Source organism: Canis aureus, chromosome 33 (genome assembly GCF_053574225.1).
Source record: "Canis aureus isolate CA01 chromosome 33, VMU_Caureus_v.1.0, whole genome shotgun sequence".
NCBI classification, from domain to species: domain Eukaryota; kingdom Metazoa; phylum Chordata; class Mammalia; order Carnivora; family Canidae; genus Canis; species Canis aureus.
Genome location: NC_135643.1, coordinates 17,635,282 through 17,661,195, shown reverse-complemented (window position 1 = coordinate 17,661,195; position 25,914 = coordinate 17,635,282). Strand labels below are relative to the sequence as shown.

The 25,914-nt window shown below is 35.6% G+C and overlaps 1 protein-coding gene across 14 annotated transcripts in view; it reads right to left on the bottom strand.

Moving 5' to 3' along the window:
* Positions 1–25,914, bottom strand: part of PDLIM5 (PDZ and LIM domain 5) — a 212,107-nt gene that overhangs the window by 128,457 nt on the left and 57,736 nt on the right. For all 14 annotated transcript variants that reach the window (XM_077882905.1, XM_077882898.1, XM_077882908.1 and 11 more), the window contains exon 3: positions 9,755–9,906. In XM_077882905.1, coding sequence (XP_077739031.1) covers positions 9,755–9,906 — 152 coding nt within the window. The remainder of the gene's footprint in view (positions 1–9,754; positions 9,907–25,914) is intronic.

Sequence of the window (25,914 nt, the reverse complement as noted above, 5' to 3'; positions counted from 1 at the left end):
AATGTGGTAGAATCATTATCCTCATCTGCTAATAAGCTCATGTGACCAGGAGAATCTTTTCAGGTTACTCTGCTCCATCAACTGTTCTACTGTGCATGTCTTTCTGTCTCTGTTTCCCTCCCCATCCTCATGCTATCTCCCCTCACACTCCCTGGATGTCTCTGCTCAGGACTCTAGCTCTACTTTTAGATAGCTAAAAACGTTTTGTTTTGGCCACTGGTTTCCAGTCTATGAATCACACTCGAAGCAGATGGAGGTAACTGGCACCCAGGTGTAAGTCTTCACAAGTGAGACATGAATTCATCAGTGTAACTAAGCACTAAACTTAAAGTTGGCCTAAGTCTTGTATATATTTTGATTTTTAAATAAATGTACATTCTTGTACATATATATAGAAAATCTTTTCATTTAAAACTGTAATGTAATACAAAATCTTCAGTTACTAAGTATATAATTATTTCATAATGTGACAGAGGAAACATCGCCCATAAAATATCTGACATTAAAACTAAAAGTCCTGGGACACCTGGGTGGCTCAGCAGTGGAGTGTCTGCCTTCTGCTCAGGGCATGATCGTGGAATCCCAGGATTGAGTCCATATCGGGCTCCCTGCAAGGAGTCTACTTCTCCCTCTGCCTGTGTCTCTGCCTCTCTCTCTCCCTCTCTCTCTCTCCGTGTGTGTGTGTGTGTGTCTCATGAATAAATAAATAAAATCTTAAAAAATATATATTTAAAAAAAGTCCTTATTTAAGGTTAGAAACCAGATCCCCACACAGTGCGCTCCTTGAGGGCAGGTATGAGGGCTTCCTTTTTATCCTCGAGATCAGCACAGCAAGTGTTCCATTAGTCTATGCTAAACAAATGGATCTTAAACATTTCCATCTAAGATCTAGGCCTTAAGACTAGGTGCTATGCCTCTGCCACCACCATACCCTGGGGCCATGCTAATTTACTCTACACTATTCACAGTTTGTCTTGAGATATTCACAAATGTGATTCAATAGGTGACTGAGAAGCATGTGGGAGGTTCAGGCAAGGAATGAGTCTTTCTGATCCTGGTAACAGGGTTGATGGTGGGCCTTACGCCAAGATCAGTGCAGCAGGCAATTCAAATTGGTGTAAGATCAGTTCTGACTATGTTAAAAAGTGTGCGGAATCTGTGAGACATCCAAGTGTGAAGTACTTTCAGTGAGTGATGTGACAGAAGCAGAACGTAGGCTCCAGTAAACTGAAGAGCAGGGGGAAGGTGAAAGGAGAACAAAGCATGGGTCCAGCAGACTAACAATCTGGACCATAAGCAGCTCTTCCCTCTTTCCTCATATTACACCACTACTGTGACTTTTAAAATGACTCTCTAAGTTCTAATTTCTCTCATTTGTCCTGTTTTACATTTCAAGCCTTCATGTAGCCAAGTTACTGCAATACTTGCCTGACCAGTCTCCCTGTCTGTGTGTCTCCACCTTCTTCCAAGCAGTCTCACTAAATATTACTCTGAAAATGTCACTTTTGGGGTCAAATTTTTTAATTTTGTGTCTAGGACACTGCAAAGCACTATTCTCATCTACTTTTCCTTTTATTTGTATCTCTTATTTCCAACTGGTCAACATGCTCATCTCAATAGATGCCTGAGGAGTGGCTGCCTTCAAACTACCTCAGAGAGTATTCCTCTAGCTGACACACCCTCCTATCTTGAAAGTCTAGCCCAAGTTTCAGCTTTGAATGGGATGCCTATAGTTCTGTACCACTTCCTGTTTCTTCTTATACCAATGAATAGATACAAATTCCTTAACAGCAAAAATCATAAGTCACTCTCTTTATATCTACACTTTATGGCTGCACCTCATAATGCAAACCTGGAGGAAAAGTCCAAATTTTTAAAATCTGGAACATTATGAGATTTTTCATCTGAACTTAATTAACATTTGTGTTAACAAAAAGTTATAAAAAATGATTTCTAAAAGTAACGTTAAAAAATGGTCCAAAAGTTAGTAATTTAACTTGATTTTAATGTTACTCAGGAAATTACAGAGTATCCTGAGTTTGGATGGAAGAGAGGGATTTTAAAAATTCAGTTTTTGTGTCTTTCCGACTTAAGTCACAGTGAAAAGAATTATATCTACACTGCTCCTCTAAGGAGAATAAGAGGAATTAGCAGAATAAATAAAACTAGGTGTGCACTGGTTTCTCTTTGCTGCCATCAATTATTGGTTAAGGCAATAATTTTGAACCGAAGCAGTTGTCAGCTGGCAGTAAGCATGTTTGTATATACTGCACTGTGTTTTTTTTTTTAAAGATTTATTTATTTATTCATGATAGACACAGAGAGAGAGAGAGAGGCAGAGACACAGGCAGAGGGAGAAGCAGGCTCCATGCCGGGAGCCTGATGTGGGACTCGATCCCAGGACTCCAGGATCGTGCCCTGGGCCAAAGGCAGGCGCTAAACCGCTGAGCCACCCAGGGATCCCCTATACTGCACTGTTTTAAAAAGTTTTAATCATAACTGTAAGATCAAAAATCACTCACTTGACTAAAAAAGGCTTTCTTCTAACTTGTAAGATTATCTTTCTTTCTCACAGAACTACCTACCAGACTGCCCTCTCATTTTCTCCATTTCCCTCCAGTCACACCCATTTAGTTGCTAAGAAACAAAATAAATATGGTCTCCAAGAAGTATCTATAGGATAGATACTATATCATGAGGAAAGGAGGAGGAAGAAAGAAAACTTACCTCTACTGTGCCCTTAGTTCTTTACATATGCTAATTCATTTAACCTTTATAAAAGCCCCCAGAAGGCAGTTATTATTATGCCCATAACAAATGGCTAACTGAAATTCATGCACATTAACTTGCCTAAAATTACATACCTTGAAAGTGGTAAAACTAAGGTTTGCCCCAAGTCTGCCTAATTTCAAAGCCAGTGTTATTACCATTCCCCTTTCTCTTCTGTTTATGACCTTTAAAAAAAAAAATCTGCAAATACAAACAATTCTACATATTAAAATTTTTCCTTTTTTTTTTTAAGATTTATTTATTCATGAGACAGAGAGAGAGAGAGAGAGGCAGAGAAACAGAGAAAGAAGCCAGCTCTATGCAGGGAGCCCGATGTGGGACTTGATCCTGGGACTCCAGGATCAGGCCTTGGGCAGAAGGCAGACATTTAACTGCTGAGCCACCCAGGCATCCCTCCAATTCTTTTTCATAGTGAAAAATTTTTTTAAGATTTTATTTATTTATTCATGAGAGACACACAGAGAGAGGCAGAGACATAGGCAAGAGAGAAGCAGGCTCCATGCAGGGAGCCTGACATGGGACTCGATCCCAGGACTCCAGGATCCCACCCTGGGCAGAAGGCAGGCACTTAACCGCCAAGCCACCCAGGCGTCCCTGTGCAGCTCTAATTAAAAAATAATCCAATTAAATGTCTTCTAATTCACAGAAATTCAAATATCCCAATAGAGAACTGAAAAAAAAAAATTTAATATTTTGTTTATTCAGACAGAGAGAGAGAGAGACAGAGAGAGAGAGAGAGGCAGAGACACAGGCAAAGGGAGAAACAGGCTCCGTTTAGGGAGTCTGACATGGGACTCCATCCCGGGTCTCTAGGATCAGGCGCTGGGCTGCAGGCGGCGCTAAACTGCTGCGCCACCAGGGCTGCCCCAAGAACTGAAAATTTTGACTAAAAATTTTTTTTCTAAAATCCTGCCTCTATGCTATTATTGAAAGAGCAGAGAGGAACCCATAAAGCTAACAGTAATAAAATGTTAAGCAATCTGTTAAAATGAAACAAAAGATGGCTAATAGCTTCGATCTGGTAGAGCAACTACTTTTTCCTTTTTTCTTATAATTCAGTTAGCCTATTAAATTATTCCAATCTGTCATTCACTAGTAGTAGTTACTGGACCTCTGACAATTTTCTTTGTTGTCTGAAAGATGAGGAAGATGGGGGAGGCAGAAACAGCGTACATCAGTATTTTTCAAAACTCAATCCTTCTAGATCTTTCACTTCCAATCATAATAAGCTATACACTAAATGAAGCCTAAGGAGCAAAAAAAAAAAAAACAAAACAAATCATAGATCTGTCACTACCAGTAATATAAAAAACAAGGAAGATTTAAAAAGCTATACATATATATATTCTCTGTGATTCTGAGAGGATTAATTTAAAAATATAAAGTAAAGACAAAGATAATACTTTTTATAATTAAATGTTGTTTGAATATCTATCTGACCTACCTTTCACCTTTAAGTCAACAGAATAGTACAAGTCACTTTGTTAACCTGGCACAGTTTAAGATAAGTCCAATGAAGAAAATCCAATTTCCTGATTCTCTCAGCCAAAATAAGCAAACCTAAGTTAGTTTGATCTAACAGCAAGCTCTAGAAAACATATCCATTTACAACTGAAAAATCAGAACAAGAATCAGAATTTAAGGGAACTTAGAAATCACCCATGACCTCATTTTATAGTCAAGAAAATTAAGTACCAGAAGTTAGTTAAGTTATTTGACATGGAAGCTTCAGGAAGTAATGTTTTGTTGGCTGAAATAGAATTTTTAAAATGATCCACTTTGAGTTGCATAAAAGTATAGGCAAAATGTACTTGATACTTAAAAATGAAAAAAAAAAAAACAAACTGCTATTTGCCTAACTTCCCCAAGAGGAAAAATAATTTCAAATAGAATTTTTCATTGTCTAGTTGTACTCAGAATCAGTTCCAGTTGCAGGAGGGCAATAAAAAAAAAAACTTCCAATCCTTTTCTAAGAATAAAAGACAAATTAAAATGAAATTTTCCACACTTCATATTCAGATAACCAAAACACAGTGAATCAACTCTTATTTTTTAAAAATATCACAAAGAGATAATATATTTGCTTTATTAAATGCCTTCAAATTAGACTAGATAGAAAAAAAGCTACAAAGCAACCTTAATCATAAGCAACTATCTTTATCTTGCTTTTTCTTATCTAAATCCTATTTTCAGAAATTGAGGTTAGGTCCAAAGAAATCAAGTAAGAGTATATATTATATATTTATTTAATGAATTGATACATATCATTAATACTTAGTACAAAAAATATTCACAAAGCAAAATTGCTGGCAACTTTCATTTTAAAAACAAAAATGACTTTTCTCTTATATTCTCCCCCTGGAGATTCTTGGGTGGAAGTGAGCAAACCTTTGCAAAGGTGGCAACCATCTGGTGTTTCTGACAGTGCCAGAAGGAAAAGGCAGTCCTTTTTGAGGAGAAGCTTGGTCTGCTCCTCCTTCTAGCCCAACCTTTCAATAATGAAGTTGTTTCTCTCCCAGAACCTGCTGTAGATCTGGCCAGGCAGCTACAACTCTTTAAGTCTTTCTCACAATTTTTTTAGGTCCAGGAAAACTTAAATTTGGTTACAAACATTACAGTGACCCACAAGGCCCATCTCAAGCCACTTCCTGCTGCCTCTCCGATCCCACCTCTTACCCTCACAGACACTGCCTTCATTCCCTCTGCTTCTGGCATACTAGACTCCCTGACAAGGCCGCTGTACCATTTCTTCCCTTTGCCTAGGACACACATGACTTACACATCCAATAACTTTCTTACTGAAGCTTTCCTAACCACTCTATTTTAACTTGCAATTCCCCACCCTTGCACTCCCTATCTCCCTTACATGCTCTATTTTTCCCCAGTAACACTTACCATCATGTGATATAATATATGCTTTTACTTACTTCTTTATTGTCTATCTCTGCTCACTAAAAGGTCAGTGCTGTGAGGCAGAGATTTTTGTTTTGCTCACTGCATGTCTCCAGCATCTCTAACAGTACTTGGCATATAGTAAAGGCTCAAAAATTACTTATGGAATAAATAAATGATTCCAAGTTTAGGAATTAATTCTGGTATCTATCAAAGATTAATCAAACATTAAGAACACAAAACTATGCAAGATGTTGTTAAATACAGATGGTACAAAAAACATGGTCTTTGCTTTCAAGTATTCTAGCTGGAGAAGCAGAACTAATATACATGGAGTAATTACTTAAATACATAGACAATATTAAGTATGACTATTAACTAATTAGGTTTATTTGTATGATTCATGGAATGTGCCTTGTTATTCCTGGTTATACACCTAGCATATAATTAAATGCTGAATCAAATGGTATAAACTTGTCATACGAGTTCAGAGAAGAAAAAAAAATGAATGTATTGCAAAAGTAAGAAAGGACTATGGGTAGATGATGAGGTTCAACATGGGCTTTGTGGATACAGAGGCTCAACATGGGCTTTGTGGATATAGAGGCATGGGTCAGCAGTGAAGAGGTAAGCTGGCATCTCAGATGAAGTGAATTTTATAAGAGGACAGCCAGGCAGGTGAGGGACAGTAAGAAACCTATCTTAAGCAAAATGATGTTACTCACTGTGAGTAGTCTGATCTGGGGAAGACAATTTGAGTCTAGATCACAAAGAACCTAATCCTCTGAGCAAATGGACTCAAGTCTGGATGGAATCTCATAGCACATGCTGTACCCAGTCTGAGTGCCCTGGAACCCTTCTACCAGTTTGGTACAGCCAACTTATGAAATGCTAACGGTTCACACCAGCAACTTTCTGTGTAAACAAGAGAAACCATTTCCTACCCCCCACCCTGCATGCACACGCACACACACCCACACACATCCATTTCCAGGAAAACTGGTGGCCAATGACTAACAAATCCAAGAGAGAGGGGGAAAAAGCCTTGTTCCCTTGCCTCAAGGCAAGACAGACTCTATGGCACAATTTTGTCCCCAAGTTACCTCCTGGATCAAGCTGAGGCTAGATAACCCCTGAAACCACATCCTTGCTCATCTCAGTTGCTTCTTCTTAATCCTCCTTCACCCACTTCATTGTAACATTTCAAAGACCTCTCTTGATATATTACTTGTACATGATTTCTACCTCAGGTTCTGTTTCTAAGGAAACTGGACTATGACAAGTCTGTAAAGGAAAGTACTACATATTCACAAAGAAAAGTACATGTTTATGAAGAAAAGAGTTACACAGCACAAGTACTGTTGTAGGTCATTCAGTTTGGAAGGAGAATACAAAACAGTCTGGTTGGTAACAGATGGAATAAAGAGGGTAAGGAGACAGGAAATCAATTAAGGATGCTGTTGTCAAATTTAGAAATCAGTGGAAAAAAATATTTGCTTTGATATTACAACTTAGGAAAAGAAGGGACTTAGTATAGGGAAAGATTGAAGCTAACTCTTCACAATTTTGTTCTTTCCTTGAAAGGCAAAAAATATTTCTTCAATAGTACTGTTAATGTTTTGGGTTTTTTGTTTTGTTTTGTTTTGTTTTGTTTGTTTTGAGAGAGAGAGAGAATGCGTGAGCAAGCAGGGGAGACAAGAGGTAAAGGGAAGGACAGAATCTTAAGCAGGCTCCACACACAGCAGACTACAATACAGGACTGGAATAAGATGAGGGGTCTGATCTCATGACCTTAAGATCATGACCTGAGCTGAAATCAAGAATCGGATGCTTAATGGACTAAGCCACCTAGGTGCCCCAGTAGTGACTGTCAATGTTATACCATAAATTCTTTTAAATACAAATCTCAGGGGCACCTGGGTGGCTCAGTAGTTGAGCATCTGCCTTTGGCTCAGGTCGTGATCCTGGGGTCCTGGGATCGAGTCCCACATTGGTCTCCCCATGGGGAGCCTGCTTTTCCCTTGGCCTATGTCTCTGCCTCTCTCTCTTGTGTCTCTCATGAATAAATAAAATCTTTTAAAAGAAATTAAAATAAATAAACACAAATCTCTTTTCAGGTTGACATTATTTAACACAAGAAGTATTCAAAAGTTGAGAATTACAATGAATAACAACAATAATAACAACTCTAAAATTTGTTCTCATGTTTTGGGCCCTGAATATCTATATTCAGAAATACTGAAGATTAAGCAGTATCTCCAAATATATAAAATGACTTCGTTTGTTAAATCCCATAGTCAGGTAGCTTAAAAGAATCTTTATGAAGGTGAGTAAAAGATTACTTAAATTGGAAATGCATGCAAACAAGGTAACATCTGGTTTTCATCTGTTCTTATGGGACCCAGAAGTATTTTCAAAAGAAAATAAGATACTGGGTCCTGGGTCATAACATGTGCAGCACAATGTGAAAATAGGTATGCTGATATGAAAGAAATGATACACAACCCAGGAAAAGAGCTTATACTTTAAATAAACTCTCAACTTTAGAATTTGAGAAACAGCCCATCATCATCATCTATATTTATTTTATTTTGTTAATATCTCAAATTACGCTTCTTGACTTCATGGTACCCTTTCAAAATTCATATTTAGTAAAAACGACTATAAATAAAAATGACTACTTTTCATTTAGTTAGTAAAAATAATTTTGTGTTAAATGTCTCAGTACTTAGAACATAATGGACATTTAAAAAAACAGAACTTTTTAGTAAGGTTATTTTTTTTCTTATTGACTACTTTATATGCATTAAAATGTACATCTAACAGCTATCAAAATTTAAATACAAATAACCTTTGAACAAACAGTCTCACTGACAGGAATTTCTCCCACACAAAAAAAAGGGGGAGGGTGGGAGGGGCTGCTTACATCAAAGTAATTCTGTAAGTCTAAGTTCATAAAACTTTCTCCTACTCCATTTTAAGACCAAATTGACACTCTTCCAGACAAGTACATATAGCTTACCCTGTATATATCTTTTAAATAGTCCCAGGAGAGGCTCCAAGAAAAAAAAAAAAAGGTTCCATAGCCAAATACATTTGGTACTACATATGTTATCCCCCTCTTAAAAATTAACAAAATACACAATAACTTACAGAAGCCTCCAAGATATTTGGGGGGGGGGGGGGGGGAAATGGTGTTTTCCAAATTTTATAGAAATAGAACACTTTTGTAATCATCAAAAACAAGACTTATTTAAAGCCTTCCATACTGATAAATGATAGATACTTGCCCTATAAACCTTAAAGGTTGAGAGCTATCAGTGAGACACCCTCTCCCCACTCCCTTTCACCTCCCTTCCCCCCTTGGTCCAAGATACTGCAGTAATTATAACATTATAATTCATAATAATCATAGGGAACTTACTAAAATATACTTCTTGGTCCTTTCAGATAACTTTTGATTTCTATCAGTATTTTTAGCAAGCAATAATCCAAATGACTTCACGGCAAGTGAAATGCTGAAATGCTCAAAATGCCTGATACAGTATAGTCAATGAGATGATTAGCTATGCTATAACTGAGGCTAGAGTAACTTTAAAAAACAAAAACAGTAAAATTCAGAAAATCTGTGTTTCAAATGAGTATATTAAAATTACATTTTTCAATCCAGGAAAAAAAAGGGCAAAAGACATACTAAGAAAAGCCAAAATGTATCTTAAAAGAATACCCTCTAATATACTACCCAGAATATTAAAGCCAAGAGTTTTACCCTATTATAAGAATTTTTAGCCTGCACTGTATTGAGACATCTCAGGAATTCTTAGATTTTTCTAAAATTATATATATAATTTGTATGAGTACATGAATGCGTGTCTTTTTATGCGGAAATAATCCAAAGGTTTCACCAGTTTTTCATATAGTGCTCAATTACTCCATTTAAAAGCCATTTCATTTTTTATTTATCTACCTGAAACAATGGTAGTAGAAACTTAATTAACAAGACAAATCAGATACATAAAAACACACTCCTCAGCATTGTTTCTCTCTCAGAGGCAAACAAAATGCAAATTACCTTTGCAGAGTCATATTCAAAGAGCCTGTACAACCCTTAATCTTGTTCTGGGCTTCAAGATGAGTCATTCCATGTGCGCTTATTCCATCAATGCTGAGAACCACATCGCCTATTCTTACATTTGCCTGGGATGCTTTGCCGCCATCTTTCAGCTGTAATAAATACATTTCATTAGGAGTGTCACTCTTTAAAAAACAGAGAATAACAAACACAGATGAAAATTATGCTTCTGCTGTATCAAAAGTGTATAATATACTTTTAGACAAAATAATAAAAAGTCATCTTGGTTTAACAAGTAAAGTCAAAATGCAAGTGACTTTCATGTTTATTTCCTTAAATTCTTATTTGCTCTCTTAAAAACTAAAAGAATTTTCTGAAAAAGTTCCCTGGTAATTTCTCCATTTTTTTGTTGTGTAACAGTAGCGTGAGATTGTTATGAATGAGGAAGAGAAGTAACCAAGGAAATTACATTTTAGCATCTGTAAAATTCTTTAAACAACTGTATTTTTGTTTTAGCACAAAGAATATTACAGAGGATCTATTGAACAATCCTTCCTGTTAAGTCCAATTTCTACCAAGTGTTTGGGGTCCTGAATTCCTTTAGATCACAGGCCCAAACATATTTTACATTAGATGTGCTTCCTGCTCAAGACATTTAGTAGGAGAGAAAGGAAGACAGTTGTGTCTGAGACTGTCAGACTTTTTTGTGTATCACAATCTCCAATCTTTCTTCTCTTCTCTAAAAACTTTTCTATGTGTTCACGTAACTTAGTTTGATCTCCTTAAAAGTTCATGTGTATCTATTTCATTGCTCCAAAAACAGCAAATATAAAATAACAGTAAAATGAAAGATGATGTAATTTTAACACATACCTAGAAACACGGAAAAAGTACAAATCAAAAGAAACCATTCTAATTCAAATGATAAGCTAGGAATTCAGTAAGTACAAGTAGGTAACACTGAATATTGGATTGTTGGAACACAGGTGAGATTTCACCCAAAAAAAAAGAAAGAAAGAAAATAACCAATATTCCTCAAATACTTAAAACTAAAAGATTTTATACTGTTTCTCTTTGGAATGATGAAAAAATTCTGGAAGTGGACAGCAGTGATGGTTGTACAACACTGTAACTATACTTATTGCAAGTGAATTGTACACTTAAAAGTGGTTAAAATGATTAACTTTTATGATTACCACAATTTTTTTAAAAAATGAAAAAAAAAGGGATGCCTGAGTGGCTCAGCAGTTGGGTGTCTGCCTTCGGCCCAGGGCGTGATCCTGGAGTCCTGGGATCGAGTCCCACATCAGGCTCCCCACAGGGAGCCTGCTTCGCTTCTCCCTCTGCCTGTGTCTCTGCCTCTCTCTCTCTCTCTCTCTCTCGTCTCTCATGAATAAATAAAAAAATCTTTAAAAAAATGAAAAAAAAACCCTAAATATTTTAGAGAACATTGTGCTAAAATTACTTCCTGATTATATCCCTCAGCAAACTAAACAAGAACCAAGTACTGGAATTCACAACTTGGAAGCAAAGCAATAAATAAAATAGCATATGTTCACTTAGGTTAGGTTTTGATTATCATCAGCTGTCAAACCCTCTCCTTAAAAATAATGATCGAGGCAGACCAATATTAGTATATGAGAACAAGTATCTGGATCTAAAATCAAGAAAATAGTAGTGAAGGTTAGATTCATTGAGAAAGGGCCCATGTCTGTGTTCCTCTCCACTTTATCCTAATGCTACAAGTGTGCCTAGCATACTACAGACCTTCATGGAATATATACTGAAAGAATGAATGCCACATATTTATTATTATCATTATTATTATTATTATTATTTAAAGATTTCATTTATTTATTCATGAGAGACACAGAGAGAGAAGCAGACACACAGGCAGAGGGAGAAGCAGGCTCCATGCAGGGAGCCCAACCTGGGACTTGATCCCAGAACTCCAGGATCACACCCTGAGCCAAAGACAGATACTCAACCACTGAGCCATCCAGGCATCCCATGTATTTATTATTTAATAGTGGCAATGGTTTGTTTTAAATTATGAAATTGGGGGGGGGGGGGCACCTAGCTGGCTCAGTCGGTAGAGCATGCAACTCTTGATCTCAGGGTTGTGAGTTCGAGCCCCATGCTGGGTATGGAGCTTACTTCATTAAAAAATAAATTAATTAAATAAAATAAATTGTGATATTAGGAAAAACTAAAATTTTACATAATTAGAAATTTATTCCATTTTAAAACACAACTATCAAGTGACTAAATTCTTGAAATTAGTAAGAAAAAATACTTGAACAAAGCTATATAAAACCTCACAGACATGAAGTGTTAAAAAAGATTCTAAAACGTTCAAATGAAGTATTCTCTATCACATACATAGTGTATCATGATTTTGTTTTCATCTTTACACTAATAGAAATAATCCTCTCAGCTGCTGCCAAGAGATTTAAGAGTAAAAAAATTAGAATGTTGACACTAAACAAAATTTCCAGAGTAACAAAACAAATCAAAATTTAACTCATGGCAAACTTATCAATATAGTTATATCATATATGCATACATGTACTCATATATACACCTTTTATTATATATCATATGATTGACAAAGTAGTTCCAAAATTCAACAAAAATTAAATGGACTAGATTTCAGAATCACAGGATGAAGAAAAAATAAGATAAAACTTTATTAAGCATATTTTAAAATACTATAAAGGCAGAAATATTTATTAAAATATGAAAGCTGTGGGGGGTAGGGAAAAAGTCTTTAAAAACAGTATAACTACATTAGGGGATACAGTTTTACTACATTAAGTAATAGGTGAACTGTCTTTTAATAAGCAGTATTTCTTTTTATGACTTTAAATATAAAGAAACCACTTAATAGCAGAATATGAACTGTCCTTCCCAAATGCACCAAATTAAACTGTTAAAATTGTGAAGGATATTTACAGAGAACTGTTCCTAAAATCCAGCAGTGCTGGGTTTTATAAATGGGACTTATTTATAAGGTTGTTATAATGATTATGTGAGATAAGAGCTCAATAGACATTATTATTTCCTTGACTTCAGATTATTAACCTGAGAAATGTACAGGCTATACTAAATTATCTTAAAGGTCCCTTCCAGTTTTAAAAGTTTATCTATCTGGGGTACCTGTGTAGCTCAGTCAGTTGAGCATTCAACTCTTTGGTTTCAGCTCAGGTCCTGATCCCCAGGTCCTGGGATTGAGCCCCCTGCCAGGGTCCATTCTCAGTGGGGAGTCTGTTTGAGAGTCTCCCTCTGCCCCTCCCCCTGCTCGCTTTCTCTCTCAAATAAATAAATCTTTAAAAAATAAAAGTTTACCTATGAGCTATCTGCACAAAGGTATAGATCTAATCCTAAAAGAAGAGTTAAGTTTGAACAATTTCATTGGTTGAGCAAAGGAAAATCTATTCCCTTCCAAACTGAGCAAATGAATTGAAATTTGAATCCTGATAATGAGAGAAGCTATCAAATAATTTATCCTAGGTTTTATTTTAGCCAAGAAAGGAAGTCAAGCACTAAAATAAATAGAGATAGATAGATAGACAGAGACAACCAGAAATAGAACACAGCTGAATTACCTCATAATTTCTCACATAAGGTAGCCTTAAAATAGAAACACTGAAACCTATGCACATTTCCTCTAAATGTACTCAACAAAAGCAATTTAAATACTCTCAACCAGTAGTAATATAAAGATAATGAACAATGTAGAAAGAAAACAATCTGATCAAATCCAATGTCACAACTAGGTAAAACTTTTCTTACTCCTATGTTCCAGCTGCCTACTAGATTCTAAAATCCCATGATCTCAAGATGTTCAAATCCAACTTCTTAGAAGTATCTATCCCTTTTGGAATGCTTTTACTCTAACTGCCACCCTTATTTTTAAATGGTGGAGCATAGAAACCCTATAGCCCCTGTGAATTCTGCTTCTACCATCTAGGGAAATTACCAAATTGTGCCTATCCTTCCATTCCTTTCCCATGCTTGTCCAAACTCTGAACATCTGTCACCTTGACTTTGCCTACTACCTACAAGAGTTTCCTAAAGACCTCCCTACCATCAAACTCTTCATATTCCTCCCCTTTTCCTCAATCTTCACATTTCCATAATGGTGGCCTTATTACCACTTCATACTGGAGAGTCCCAATCATGTCAACTATTTATAAAAGAGGGTGAAAAAACTTCAAATATCTTCTTGCTTCCTACAATTTAGAAAAAAGCTAAAGCCTGAATTATGAATCATCTATAACTTGTTACAGTCAGAGATCATGTTTTAGAATTTGTTCTTCTCCAAGAGCCTTGAATATTGTAGGTATTAGAAAAATATCTATTTAAACTATAGTAAATAAGAAATCAATATATCACACATCAGTTTACTACGCTAAATTCTAGTAGAATATATTTAATTCACCAAAGAGAAAAATGGATCTAATCTGAATATGAGAATCTTTGATGAATTAGGCTGAACTGATCTAAGTAAGGTCAAAACTCAAACCACATTTCTAATAGAACAAAGTAAATTCATTTTGGATAATAGTTAGTGATATATCTTTCCCAGGATCTTCAAAGAAATATCACAATCTTCTTGATATCTTTATCTAACAAGTGTTAGGAAGAACTTGATTATGGGGCAGCTGGGTGGCTCAGTCAGTTCAGCATCGAACTCTTGATTTCAATTCTGGACCATGGACCTGTTTAAGATTCTCTCTCTATCCCCCTGCCCCACTCTGCCCCTAGCTTGTTCTCTCTCTCTATCATAAATAAATAAAGAGCTTAATTGTATTTATTAATCACAACTTTTTCTCAATGATCAGAAATGGAGGGCAGCCCGGGTGGCTCAGTGGTTTGGCACCGCCTTCAGCCCAGGCCGTGATCCTGGAGACCCAGGATCGAGTCCCACGTCGGGCTCCCTGCATGGAGCCTACTTCTCCCTCTGCTTGTGTCTCTGCCTCTCTCTGTGTCTCTTGTGAATAAATAAAGTCTTAAAAAAAAAAAAAAAAGAAATGGAAACAAATGTCCATCACCATCTATCCAATCTTTCATATTATTTAAACTGTCAAACAAATTCCTTTTTGTCTATAGTTTTTTGAGGACAGTAATATTAATCATCTTGCGTTTTTAATATTAACATCTTTTCTAAATCTCTAACCATCTTTAGTATGTGATACTTAGGTTTTTCTATTCACACAATTTAAAGACCATGAAGAGCCTGAACTAATGCTGTATGTATAATATGTATAGTGGGAAAGGCCCAATGCACAGAAACAAATTTAAGACTTGTTAAATCCTATGAGCTTCATTTACCCCAGAACCGCCTCCTCAAGCCATCCACTCATTAGAAAGATAAATGTTTTTCTTCCCCCTTAAATTGGGGAGGATGTCACATTATTATGAATTGTTAGCAGCTAAGGAAAAACTACAAGGTCACTCATTATTTGCACAGTTCATTTTTTCTTTGTTTTTCCAAGTCTGAATAGCTTGCATTCATTTGAAAGAGTAATCTTTCTGTCATCAGTAAATCTTGTACATATTATATGACAGTCATAAGTGTATGTGTATTTCATAAATGTACAATGTGTAAGAAGAAAGCAGTAGTGGGAGGCTCCTGTATCAAGCTCAGCATAAATCAAACTAATCACAAGCAAATGCTTCCCCTTTGATCCTGAGATGTACTTTTTATTACTGTTGTCCAATATTCCTCAAACTTAATTGTAGCTATAATGTTTCTTTAAAAACACTAGTTTCAAAAAATAAAAATAAAAATAAAAAAATAAAACACTGCTTTGCGGTCTCAAGATGCAAGCATACGTGGCTGTACATGTTGGAACTACTTCTGAGCTTCTGTTTACAGATGCAGAAATGAAGGTAAATCAGGACAACTATATCCTCTTCAAGAGAATGGTATCTCTACTGAGCCTCCCTATTAATCAAGATGAAACAGGCTCTACAATCAATCACCTATACTTGGACTAAAATCTCTATGGATTCATTTTAACCCTTTATCTGCAATTACAGATGACAGGAAGTTTTCTCTTGAAAAGGAAGTCCAGTCTTCAGTAAGCAGATGGGTAGACTGTGTGTGTGTGTGTGTGTGTGTGTGTGTGTGTGTGTATAGTGTATAGTTATGGGAAAAGATGAAAGGCACCACCAGCCTGGGCATCCTCCATCTTACTTTAACCAGGAAATACCCAAAGGTAAAGTATCTTCACTCATTTTAGAGGAGAAGCTCTTCTCATGTATTTTTCTATCCTGAGAAACAAATGACCCAGAAAAAGTAATTAGGACTATTTACTGAGCAACAATAGTAAACAAGCAACTATGAGATACCCTTTATCTTTCTTAGCCATTATCAGGTAGTTTTAGTCCATGTTACAGTAGAAAAAGGGAGCTTCAAAGGGACTGCCTATGTCCATACAGCAAATAAGAACACAGTATAGAGCACAGGCTTTGTTATCAGGCAAACATGAGTTCATATTCATGTTCGGCCATTTATTGGTTATGTGACATGAATTTATTAGACCTCTGTAAGCTTCGTTTATCTCTCATTAAAATGAAGACTACAATTCCACCTGCCTCACAGAACATTCAAGCAGATAATAAAACACTAGCATAGTACATACCGCACAATGCAAGATAAATGTTCACTATTATCATTATTATACCATGCCACCAATTTACATAGGCTGGACGCCTGTTTCAAGGACATACAGGGCAGAGAAGACAGCTTTTCAAACTGATCAGTCAGACCTTCTGGCTTCTCTTTCCCTCCATAAGTAAAGACAAAATATCCTTTCTTCATTCACTCTATTCCTTTAGCTTCTCTAAGCCTAAAGTTTTCCTTTATACAGCAAGAGAGCTAGATACATCACAGGATCAGAACCAGCTTGCCATGTTCTCTTTCTCTGCTTACCACTATCAAATTCTGAATTTTCCAAACTCCATTCTCAGAGGATGGTGATCTCACATGACCGCTTCCCAGGTCAGGTGTTGCCATTGTACCAAGAGGACAAAGAATAAGAATCAATAAGATAATATTGGGGAAGAAGCCTTGGAATGGGGGTTAACAAATGACAGGAAGGAGAGAAAACACACAGCAAAAGGAACGAAAAAGGGCACTGGCACAGAGAGTAGAATAGGAAACCACGATTATGAGAGAAGAAAGGGCCATGAAGTATCTGAGGTTTGGTAAACTATATCTAGGCCTTATCTCTGAGTCTATTGTACATCCAGGGGCACATGCATAAGATAATATTTAAAATGAACAGAACATCAAAATAAGAATTAATTATGGGAGATTTTATACTTTGAGTTGAATAAAATAACCTAAACTATTAATAACTATGATTTAGAGCCAATTAACTCACAGTAATACTAATGTGCATCATTAAACATGTCATTAACTTTATTGTACTCAAATAAAATTTATAACTAAACTTCTCCCAAATGCTTAGCCTCCATGCAAATGTGTGGTTCCAAAGCATTTCTTCTTAAAATTTTTTTAAAATATATATATATACATTTTATTTGAGAGAGGGAGCACATGCACAAGTGTGGGGAGGGACAGAGGGACAAGCAGCCTGACATAGGGCTCAATCCCAGGACTCTGAATTGAAGTCAGACACTTAATCAACTGAGCCACCAAGCACCCCTCTTCTTAAAACTTTTTAACATGAGAGAAAAGTAGCACTACATCTTTATAAAATTGCATTAAAAATATAAGTATCTCAGAGCATGCCACTTAAACAAAAATCTCAAAAAATGCACTAAATAGAACACTTATCTTAACCACAAAGAAGTATGCTATTTGGGATTCGTCAGAAGTTAGAGATACACCTGTTAAACTAACCTTTTCCTGTAGCTATTACCTCTTGAAAGCAAGCATATCACAGAAACAAAATAATCACAGAACGCATAGCAAAAAACCAAAATCAATGAAATCATTATAGAGCTCTCACTTTTAAAAATTAAAATCCAATATGGTGGATATCATTTAAATAAATTTAACTGCCTAAGATTTCTCTTAAAAATGAGCATTTAGGGGCACTGGGGTGGCTTAGTTGGTTATGTGGCCAATTCTTGATTTCGGTCAAGTCATGATCTCAGAGTTTTAAAACTGAGCCCTGCTTTGGGCTCTGCACTGGGCATGGAGCTGGTTAGGATTCTCTCTCTCTCTCTCTCTCTCTCTCTCTCTCTCTCTCCACCTTCCTCTGCCTCACCTCACCCTCTCTATCTCTTTAAAAAAAAAAAAAAGAGCATTTAATATAGCTACTATATTGCCCTAAGCTTTCTCAAAAAGAGGCAAAATGTCTAACCACAGCAGTGACTGCAACACTGTCTTAGAATTCTCTAATGAAACGTATCCTTCCAAATCACTGGGAATTCCCAATATACATACAAAAACCTACATGAGCCTTTCCTTGGAAATAAGCCAGCAGTTACAAACCTCAGAAAATAGATGTCAACAATAGCAATGATTTACTGAAGATATATATGACCAAGTATATTACAGAGATCACTTTATAAAATAGATAACACCATTTCAATAATCAGATGTTTATTATGAACAACTTATGCTGGTTCAAAAAATTACTTTGGTAATTATCCTGTTATATTTTATGGGCAACAAGTAGGAGACAGGTACCTATATCATGCACCACAACCAACATGCAAGTTTTCAACCTCTGCATATTTTCAACAAATATGGAATGCTTGGAAATGTATGACCCTAACACCATGGGTATGACAAGAATGCCCTCAGACTTATTAAATGTAAAAAAGGAATATATAAATATGACAGCTATAGAAAGAAACACTACCAGAAATTTCCCATGTCCAAAAACCCTGGGAACTAAACCATGGGAAAATAAAAGATGCTATTTTTCTAACAGTGATTTACCAAAATTTGGATAAATATACTAATAAAATTGTATCAATCTAACCAATAGGATTTTCTGGAAGCAGAGAAAAGCACTAAGGAAAGTCTTATTTTGAAAAACTCCTAAGTATTGGGCAATCTTTAATTTTGCTTTAAAAACATACTTTCTAGTACCTATTGTAGGTTAAAACATTTAAATCCAGGCTTACGAGTCTCTGGTTGCAAGTCTCCAGGTATTTATCTCTCACATACTTCCCAGAATACCACGGATGTGGCTTTTGCACTGCTACCCCTCAAAAAAACATAAGAATGTATGAGAATTATCCCAAAATAGGGAACTCACAGAACTTGTTTTCCTGACAATGAGTATTACTTAATCATCAACCAAATATCACAAATAAACAAAAGTAGCAGAGTTTTTAACCATTAAAGTGAGAAGTAAAGAATATTTGAAAAGTACTAAATTTTTCTCAAACGTATCCTTTAAGTCTTTTTATCAAATCCTAATATATTTACCATCACTCCAGTACTTGTTAATCTGCCTTATAATATTACACTCAAAACTTTAAAGTTGTTTTGTCATGCATTATCTATTCTTAGATAGTGTTGGCACTTCAATCAGCCTGTAGATACTACTCAACTACATATAAAAAAGCTAATCTCTGTCTTGGATGTTTAATGTGAACATGTATGCCCCTTTAAAATTTGAGGCTACTTTGGATTCATTTTAATACTCTTTCCTGTGGGGAAAAAAATGATCTGGCTTTTGTATATTAGAATGGTAACATAAAACAATCACTGATGTCTCTCCGTGAGTAAATATGTAAACTCCTGACCAATGTGAGTAGTGGTTACTTTAACTATGGGCCTTATTTTAACTATGGTTCAAACTGTAATCAATTTTACCCAAAAGTCTGAGAATACACCTTATATGGTAGCAATGAAGAGAATACCTCAAAGTATGTGTCATTATGCCTCACAAAACCAAAGCAAAATAAGAGGGTGATTATGCCTTCTCTTTCCTTATGTAGCCTCTGAGCTACCTAGTTCAAACACAAGGCTTGTTAATACTGTTTGTTCTAGGGGCACCTGGATGGCTCAGTCAGTTAAGTGTCTGCCTTCGACTCAGGTTGTGGTTTGGGGTCCTGGGATGGAGCCCCGAATTGGGCAACCTGCTCAGCAGGAAGCCTGCTTCACCCTGTCCTCCCTGCTTGTGCTTTCTCACTAGCTATCTCTGTCTCTCTCAAATAAATAATAAAATCTAAAAAAAAAAAAAAAAAAAAAAAAAAAAGTTGTTTGTTCTAGACTCTAAATCTCTTTTCTATGATGAGTCCTCCTTTACTGAAACAACGTCTTTGTCTTTATTCTTCTTTATCAGCATCCTAATAAAATAGAAACATGCCTCCTTAAATTGTAATTCACTATAAAAACACCACATAACAGTTTTATTTTATAGCTAATCCATACATGTTTAAGCCCAGATATTTAATGTGCTTTGTAGTTAATGTGTGAATATAATTAATTCTACCAATAATGTGAAAGTACGGTGGTTTAATTTAAAAAAAAAAAACACACATACAAACATCTCTAAATCAAACAAATTTGTTAATTACAGAGAAATTTGTGTTTCTATATAGTCCACTTTTTAATAATAAGGAAAATGGTAATAAATGTCACAGGTAACTATAAAGGTTAAAAATGAATTGGTCAACTCTAGTTTACCTAAGAACAGATTAACGCTGAAATTCAACCTTCCCTCCTTACTAGTATGAGATGATTTCCCTAAAATTATATGCAAATTGTATACAACTATACATGTATTTTCCATTAAGTAAGTTCATAGCTTTCCCCAAATTCTCAAAGGCATCTATGACAAAAAAAAATGTTAAGAATGAATTATTTAATGAAATCTTAGAACAGTGTTTCTCAAAGTGTGGTTCCTAAACTACCAGTGGTAGCATACTTTTATGAGAGGGAAAAAATTCACCAGCCCTTCAAAACCCACAAGCTAAAGATGTTTCAAAACAAAACAAAATGCATTAGCATCATGAAAACTTAAGAATTCAAAGCAGAAAGAAAAAGAATTCAAAGTAGAGTTAATATTTACTTAATGTGGTACAAAATTATGACTTCACATGCTAATGGCAGGTAAGTATTAAAGCAAGACTCACGTTTTAAAAATTCCTATAATCTTCATAATGTAAATCACTAATTATTTAATAAGGGCCTATTCCATTAAGGCACTGCATTTGATACTAAATTCAGAGAAAGGTATAAAGAACTGGAATAGCTCTACCCCTCATCTACTATTTAACTTGTCACATGTGTATGTAACTTTCCATAAAGTGGTACTCCTCAAATGATCTGTGGTGAAAGACACTATCTTTGAGGAAAACGTTTTCCCTCAATCTGCCTTATACCAATTTTTCTGTAATCTATAATAAAAACATATTACTGGAAAACAAAATGTAAAGAAACCATGCAAAATATAAAACCAAATTTCTTATCAGATTCAATAGACAAACTATAAAATTACTGTCAAACTACAAAAGTTTCTAAATACTTATTGTTCATTTCCGTCCTTATTTCATCTCAATCTGTAACCAACAGTTTGCTGGTCTGCAGACCAGAAGGATTTTCTTCTAGGCAATGACTGTATCTTTAATGTCTCTTTAAATCTATCATACAGGACTTAAAAATAACACACAATAGGGCAGCCCCAGTGGCACAGCGGTTTAGCGCTGCCTGCAGCCTGGGGTGTGATCCTGGAGACCTGGGATCGAGTCCCACATCGGGCTTCCTGCATGGAGCCTGCTTCTTCCTCTGCCTGTGTCTCTGCCTCACTCTCTCTCTAAATAAATAAATAAATAAATATTTTAAAAAATAAAAATAAAAAATAAAAATAACACACAATAAACATTTAATGAGTTATCATACTGGAAATAAATGGCATTTAGCCAACAGACTATTGTTTAGTAATTTATTTTATTTCCAATTTTCTTTGCTTTTATGTTAAACATAAAACGATGAATAATATTATCAATTTATTTTGACATAAAGATCTGACTTTTTCTTTAGAAATTGTTCCTAAAAAGGTATGTACATTTAAATTTTTGATCCATGACACTAGAATGCCAGCAAGAAAATTTGCAACTATTTATAATTCTGCAAACTATGCATGAATATGTGTTATCCATACTCTTACAACTCTTAGTATTACAAAAGAAACCTGAGGGTAACTTTAACTCTACCACGAATAAATCCTGTGACCTTGGGCAAACCATTCATATCTCCAGCCTCATTCCACTCAGCTATATGGAACAGGTGGACCAAATGTCCTAGGGTCTCTTTCAACTCTAAACCATAATAAATATTGACACAGGCTACCATCTCTCATTAGTCTGAACAGTCATTACGATTAGTATCCATTACTCGATTTGGCATTAAAATAATTTTTGTATTATTTCTAATTGCTTCATATATACTATTATTTCTCTATTACAACACATTAAAATGGCAAACATAACTACCTTTCAAAAACCTGAAACTGTAACAACCTTAGAAATTATAAAGGCAAAAAAAAAGAAACTCCAAAGGCTAGGTTTCAGAGCTAATTAGGAGAGAAGAGAATCTAGCTTATCTTCATTTTCAGATCCCACATGATTTTTTCTTTTAGAATGAATATTAATACGATTATATATTTAATTCTAGAATATTTAATTCTAAAGAACAAGAATCTTCTTTCTACTGGTTAAGAGCTGAGCCCTTCAGCATTTAATGTTGAATTATACATTCATTTATCATACATTTACTGAGTGATTACATATGAACCAGATGCTAATAACTATAAGAATGAATTATAAGGCAAATGGGGAAGCCAAGTATTCATTTATTCCATCTTTTAACAAATACTTGCCAAGCGTCTTATTTTGTGCCAAGTTGTTCTAGGCATGGGGATACAACAATGAACAAAATGAGGTCCTTGGCCTCATAGAACTTAAATTCAGTCAGGGGGAAAGAGACAATCAACAAATATATATGCAGATAAATAAAATGTCAAAAATAAGTATTATATTAGGAAAATACAACAGAGAAAGGGGACAGAAAGTAGAGATGCTCTGTCTGTCATGATAAGGTAGTCAGAGAAGACTTCCTGGGGTAGTGACATTTGAACAGAAACCAGAAGGAAGGAAGAGAGCCATGCAGAGATCTAGAGGGAATGCATTCTAGGCAAAGGGACAATCAGAAGTAAAGGATACTCTGGGACATTACAGTCTAATAAAGAAATGTATAAAAGTTATCAACATAGGGGAGCCTGGGTAGCTGTCAGTTAAACATCTGACTCTTGATTTCGGCTCAGGTCATGATCTTGGGGTTGTAAGATCAAGCACTATTTTGGGCTCCATGCTAGACATGCAGCCTGATTAAAATTCTCTCCCTCTGCCCCTCTGCCCCCATCTATCCCTCTCTCTCTCTCTCCCCATTTCTTAAAAATAAAGTTATCAACATAAATTACTGGAATGACTAATATATCTTGATGACATGAAGGTTTCTCAGAAATAATCACAAATATGAGTTGTGATTTTAAAATTTGAGTTAAATATAAGTTAAAACATGAGTTGAAATTTACAGAAACAAAATGGGAGAGATGTATGTGCTAAAAGCAAAAACAAAAACCACATGAAAGACCTAATGATATGAAAGCACTACCATTTCCAGGGAATGACAAGTAGTTAAAGGTATTTATATTCTAGGGAGAAAGTGACAAGGAAACTAAGCCCAGGCTGGCTGGGTTGCCAAAGGCATTAAAAAAAAGGGGGGGGGGGGCATTGTATGTGACAATAAATAACTTGTAAAGAATCTAAATTTACAAGTTGCTTCCACTCAACTACTATGGTCTCCTTAAAAATATCATAGCTTAGAACAGATTGCTTACATATACAACTGTAACTACTAGATGCTTTATTGTTTCCAGGAAATCCAGGCTTGTCACCCCCTGATTCCCTTTCAGTGCTTCTCTACTGTGCACTTTCTCTCATCCTATAAAGAACATGGGAAAGTCTTCACTCCATTCCTGTATTAGGAAATGTGGCCTCAGCTTCCTTTGTACTCTGTAGGCTTCTAGAACCAAGATCCATCAAGAGATAGACGAAAGAAGTTAATGTTTCCATATTTACGATTATTTTATTCACTCTGCTTAGAATTTGTTGAGAGAAAAAAAAAAACAAAACCCTAAGGTTCCTTTCCTTTCCAGCTCTTTGTTTAGGTCAAAACTACCACCAATACCCCTACTAGGTCTCTGGTGCCTTCTCCTGCAGTCCCAGGTCTATTTTTCTAGACCAATAAAATGGCTTGAACAGTTGGCTCTCATCAAGATAGCACCAAATGTTGGTAGATCATGTCTAACACTCTGGTCTCTAAGTCACAAAACACTGATTTACTTTAGATGTTTCACTTCCTCCACAGAAAGCACACACATGATCACAGAGAGAGCTAGAAATGAAAAGGAAATGTTCTTACATCAATGCCAGTATTTTTTTCCTTTTTTAAACTAAGAGTAAAAGAGACTGGAGCTACACTGAATGATTATTGTTTTGGTGCAGTTGGTGCACCATATGTTTCTGAGCTTTGGGTAACACTGGATTTGGCAGGGGATAGGCTGCTGACAGCAGTTAGGGAAAGTTTATTAAGCAATGTTACTGCTCCCAGTTGTATAAAGTCTGCAGGGGTAGAAGTGAAGGAATGGAGGGGGCCAAGATTTTTGTATGCCTGGTAGCATATGCTTGAAGCATATTTGTCTGCTGTTTCATCTTCACCTTGTTTCTCACTTTGATAAATGAAACCACCTCTTCCCTTCAGAATAAGGGCCCAGAATAATGATTCCCTTCAGAATCATTCAAATATAGCGATAAGACTAAAGCCATTATTGTTAGAGAAGACACAAATTTCTTAGCAAAAATCACAGGTAAATCTAGGATATACATAGAGCTTTTCTTGTATGCATCAAAAATTATCACTACCAAATGTTGGACACTATTGAATGAGAGACCAATGTACTTCAAAATCTTTTGAATTATGTTAGAGTAGTTGACACAGGTTCAATTCTTTCAGGAAACAGTTAATGAATACATGATATATACCAGTGCATGATGTAGTGTCTGTATGTGTGTATGTGTGTGTGTGAGAGAGAGAGACAGACAGACAGACAGACTCTCTGTGTTGGTACGTGTGTATATGGTGGGGCAGGAATGGAAGATAACATGAAGTTATCTTTTTTGATTGTTAAAAGTATGTGTAATTAGCAGATAACATTTATAACACTACCTTTTACAAAACCTTCCATTTCTACATGTAAAATAACAAAGATCAGATAACAAATAACAAAGGTTAATATTTTATATTAACATTACTTCAAAATATGCAAATATCTATTCAAAATGTTAAACATTAAGAATATATTTCCAAGAAAATCTATCTGGTAATCACCTGGTTAGCTTAGTTATTATTACTATTATTAACTAAGTTAGCTTCATTATTATTCTCTGCTGGCCATTTCCTCAACTTCCAAACAATATTAGAATATTATTTCAGTTGGAAAACTTCTTTTCAGGAACAAAACCCTCTAACTAGTCCATGAGTTCTCCAGCTACACTGTTCAACAGAAACAAAAACTAGAGACCAGTGTGCTCACATGTAATACCTAATAGGTCAGAAACACTGAGGTAAGAAACATTCCTTACAACAGATTCTTCAATCACAGCAATACCTCATGGACTAAAAATTGTTCTAGCACAAAACCAAGGTAATAGAAACATAAATTTTTACTGAGAATTCTCTGAAGAGCTATAGCAAGCTTTAGGAGTAAAGATTTTTTCAAGGGCACCTAGGTGGCTCAGTTGGGTTAAGTGTCTAACTCTTGGTTTTGGCTCAGGTCATGATCTTGCAGTGGTGGGACTGAGCCCCAAGCTGGGCTCTATACTCAGTGAGGAGTCTGCTTCAGTTTCTTCCTCCCTCTCCTTCTGCCCTTCCCTGCTCACGTGCTCTGTCTTCCTCTCTCTCAAATAAATAAAATCTTAAAAAAAAAAAAAAAAGGAAAGAAACAAGAAGAGGAGGGACCTTAGGCTGATTGCTCTACCAAAATGATTTGGTAAAAGCAAAAAACTTTTCTCCTTGAAGCAATGTAAAAGAAAACAAAAACAAAAACAAAAACAAAAAATTAGTAGACATTATCCAGCCCCAATTAAAATGGATT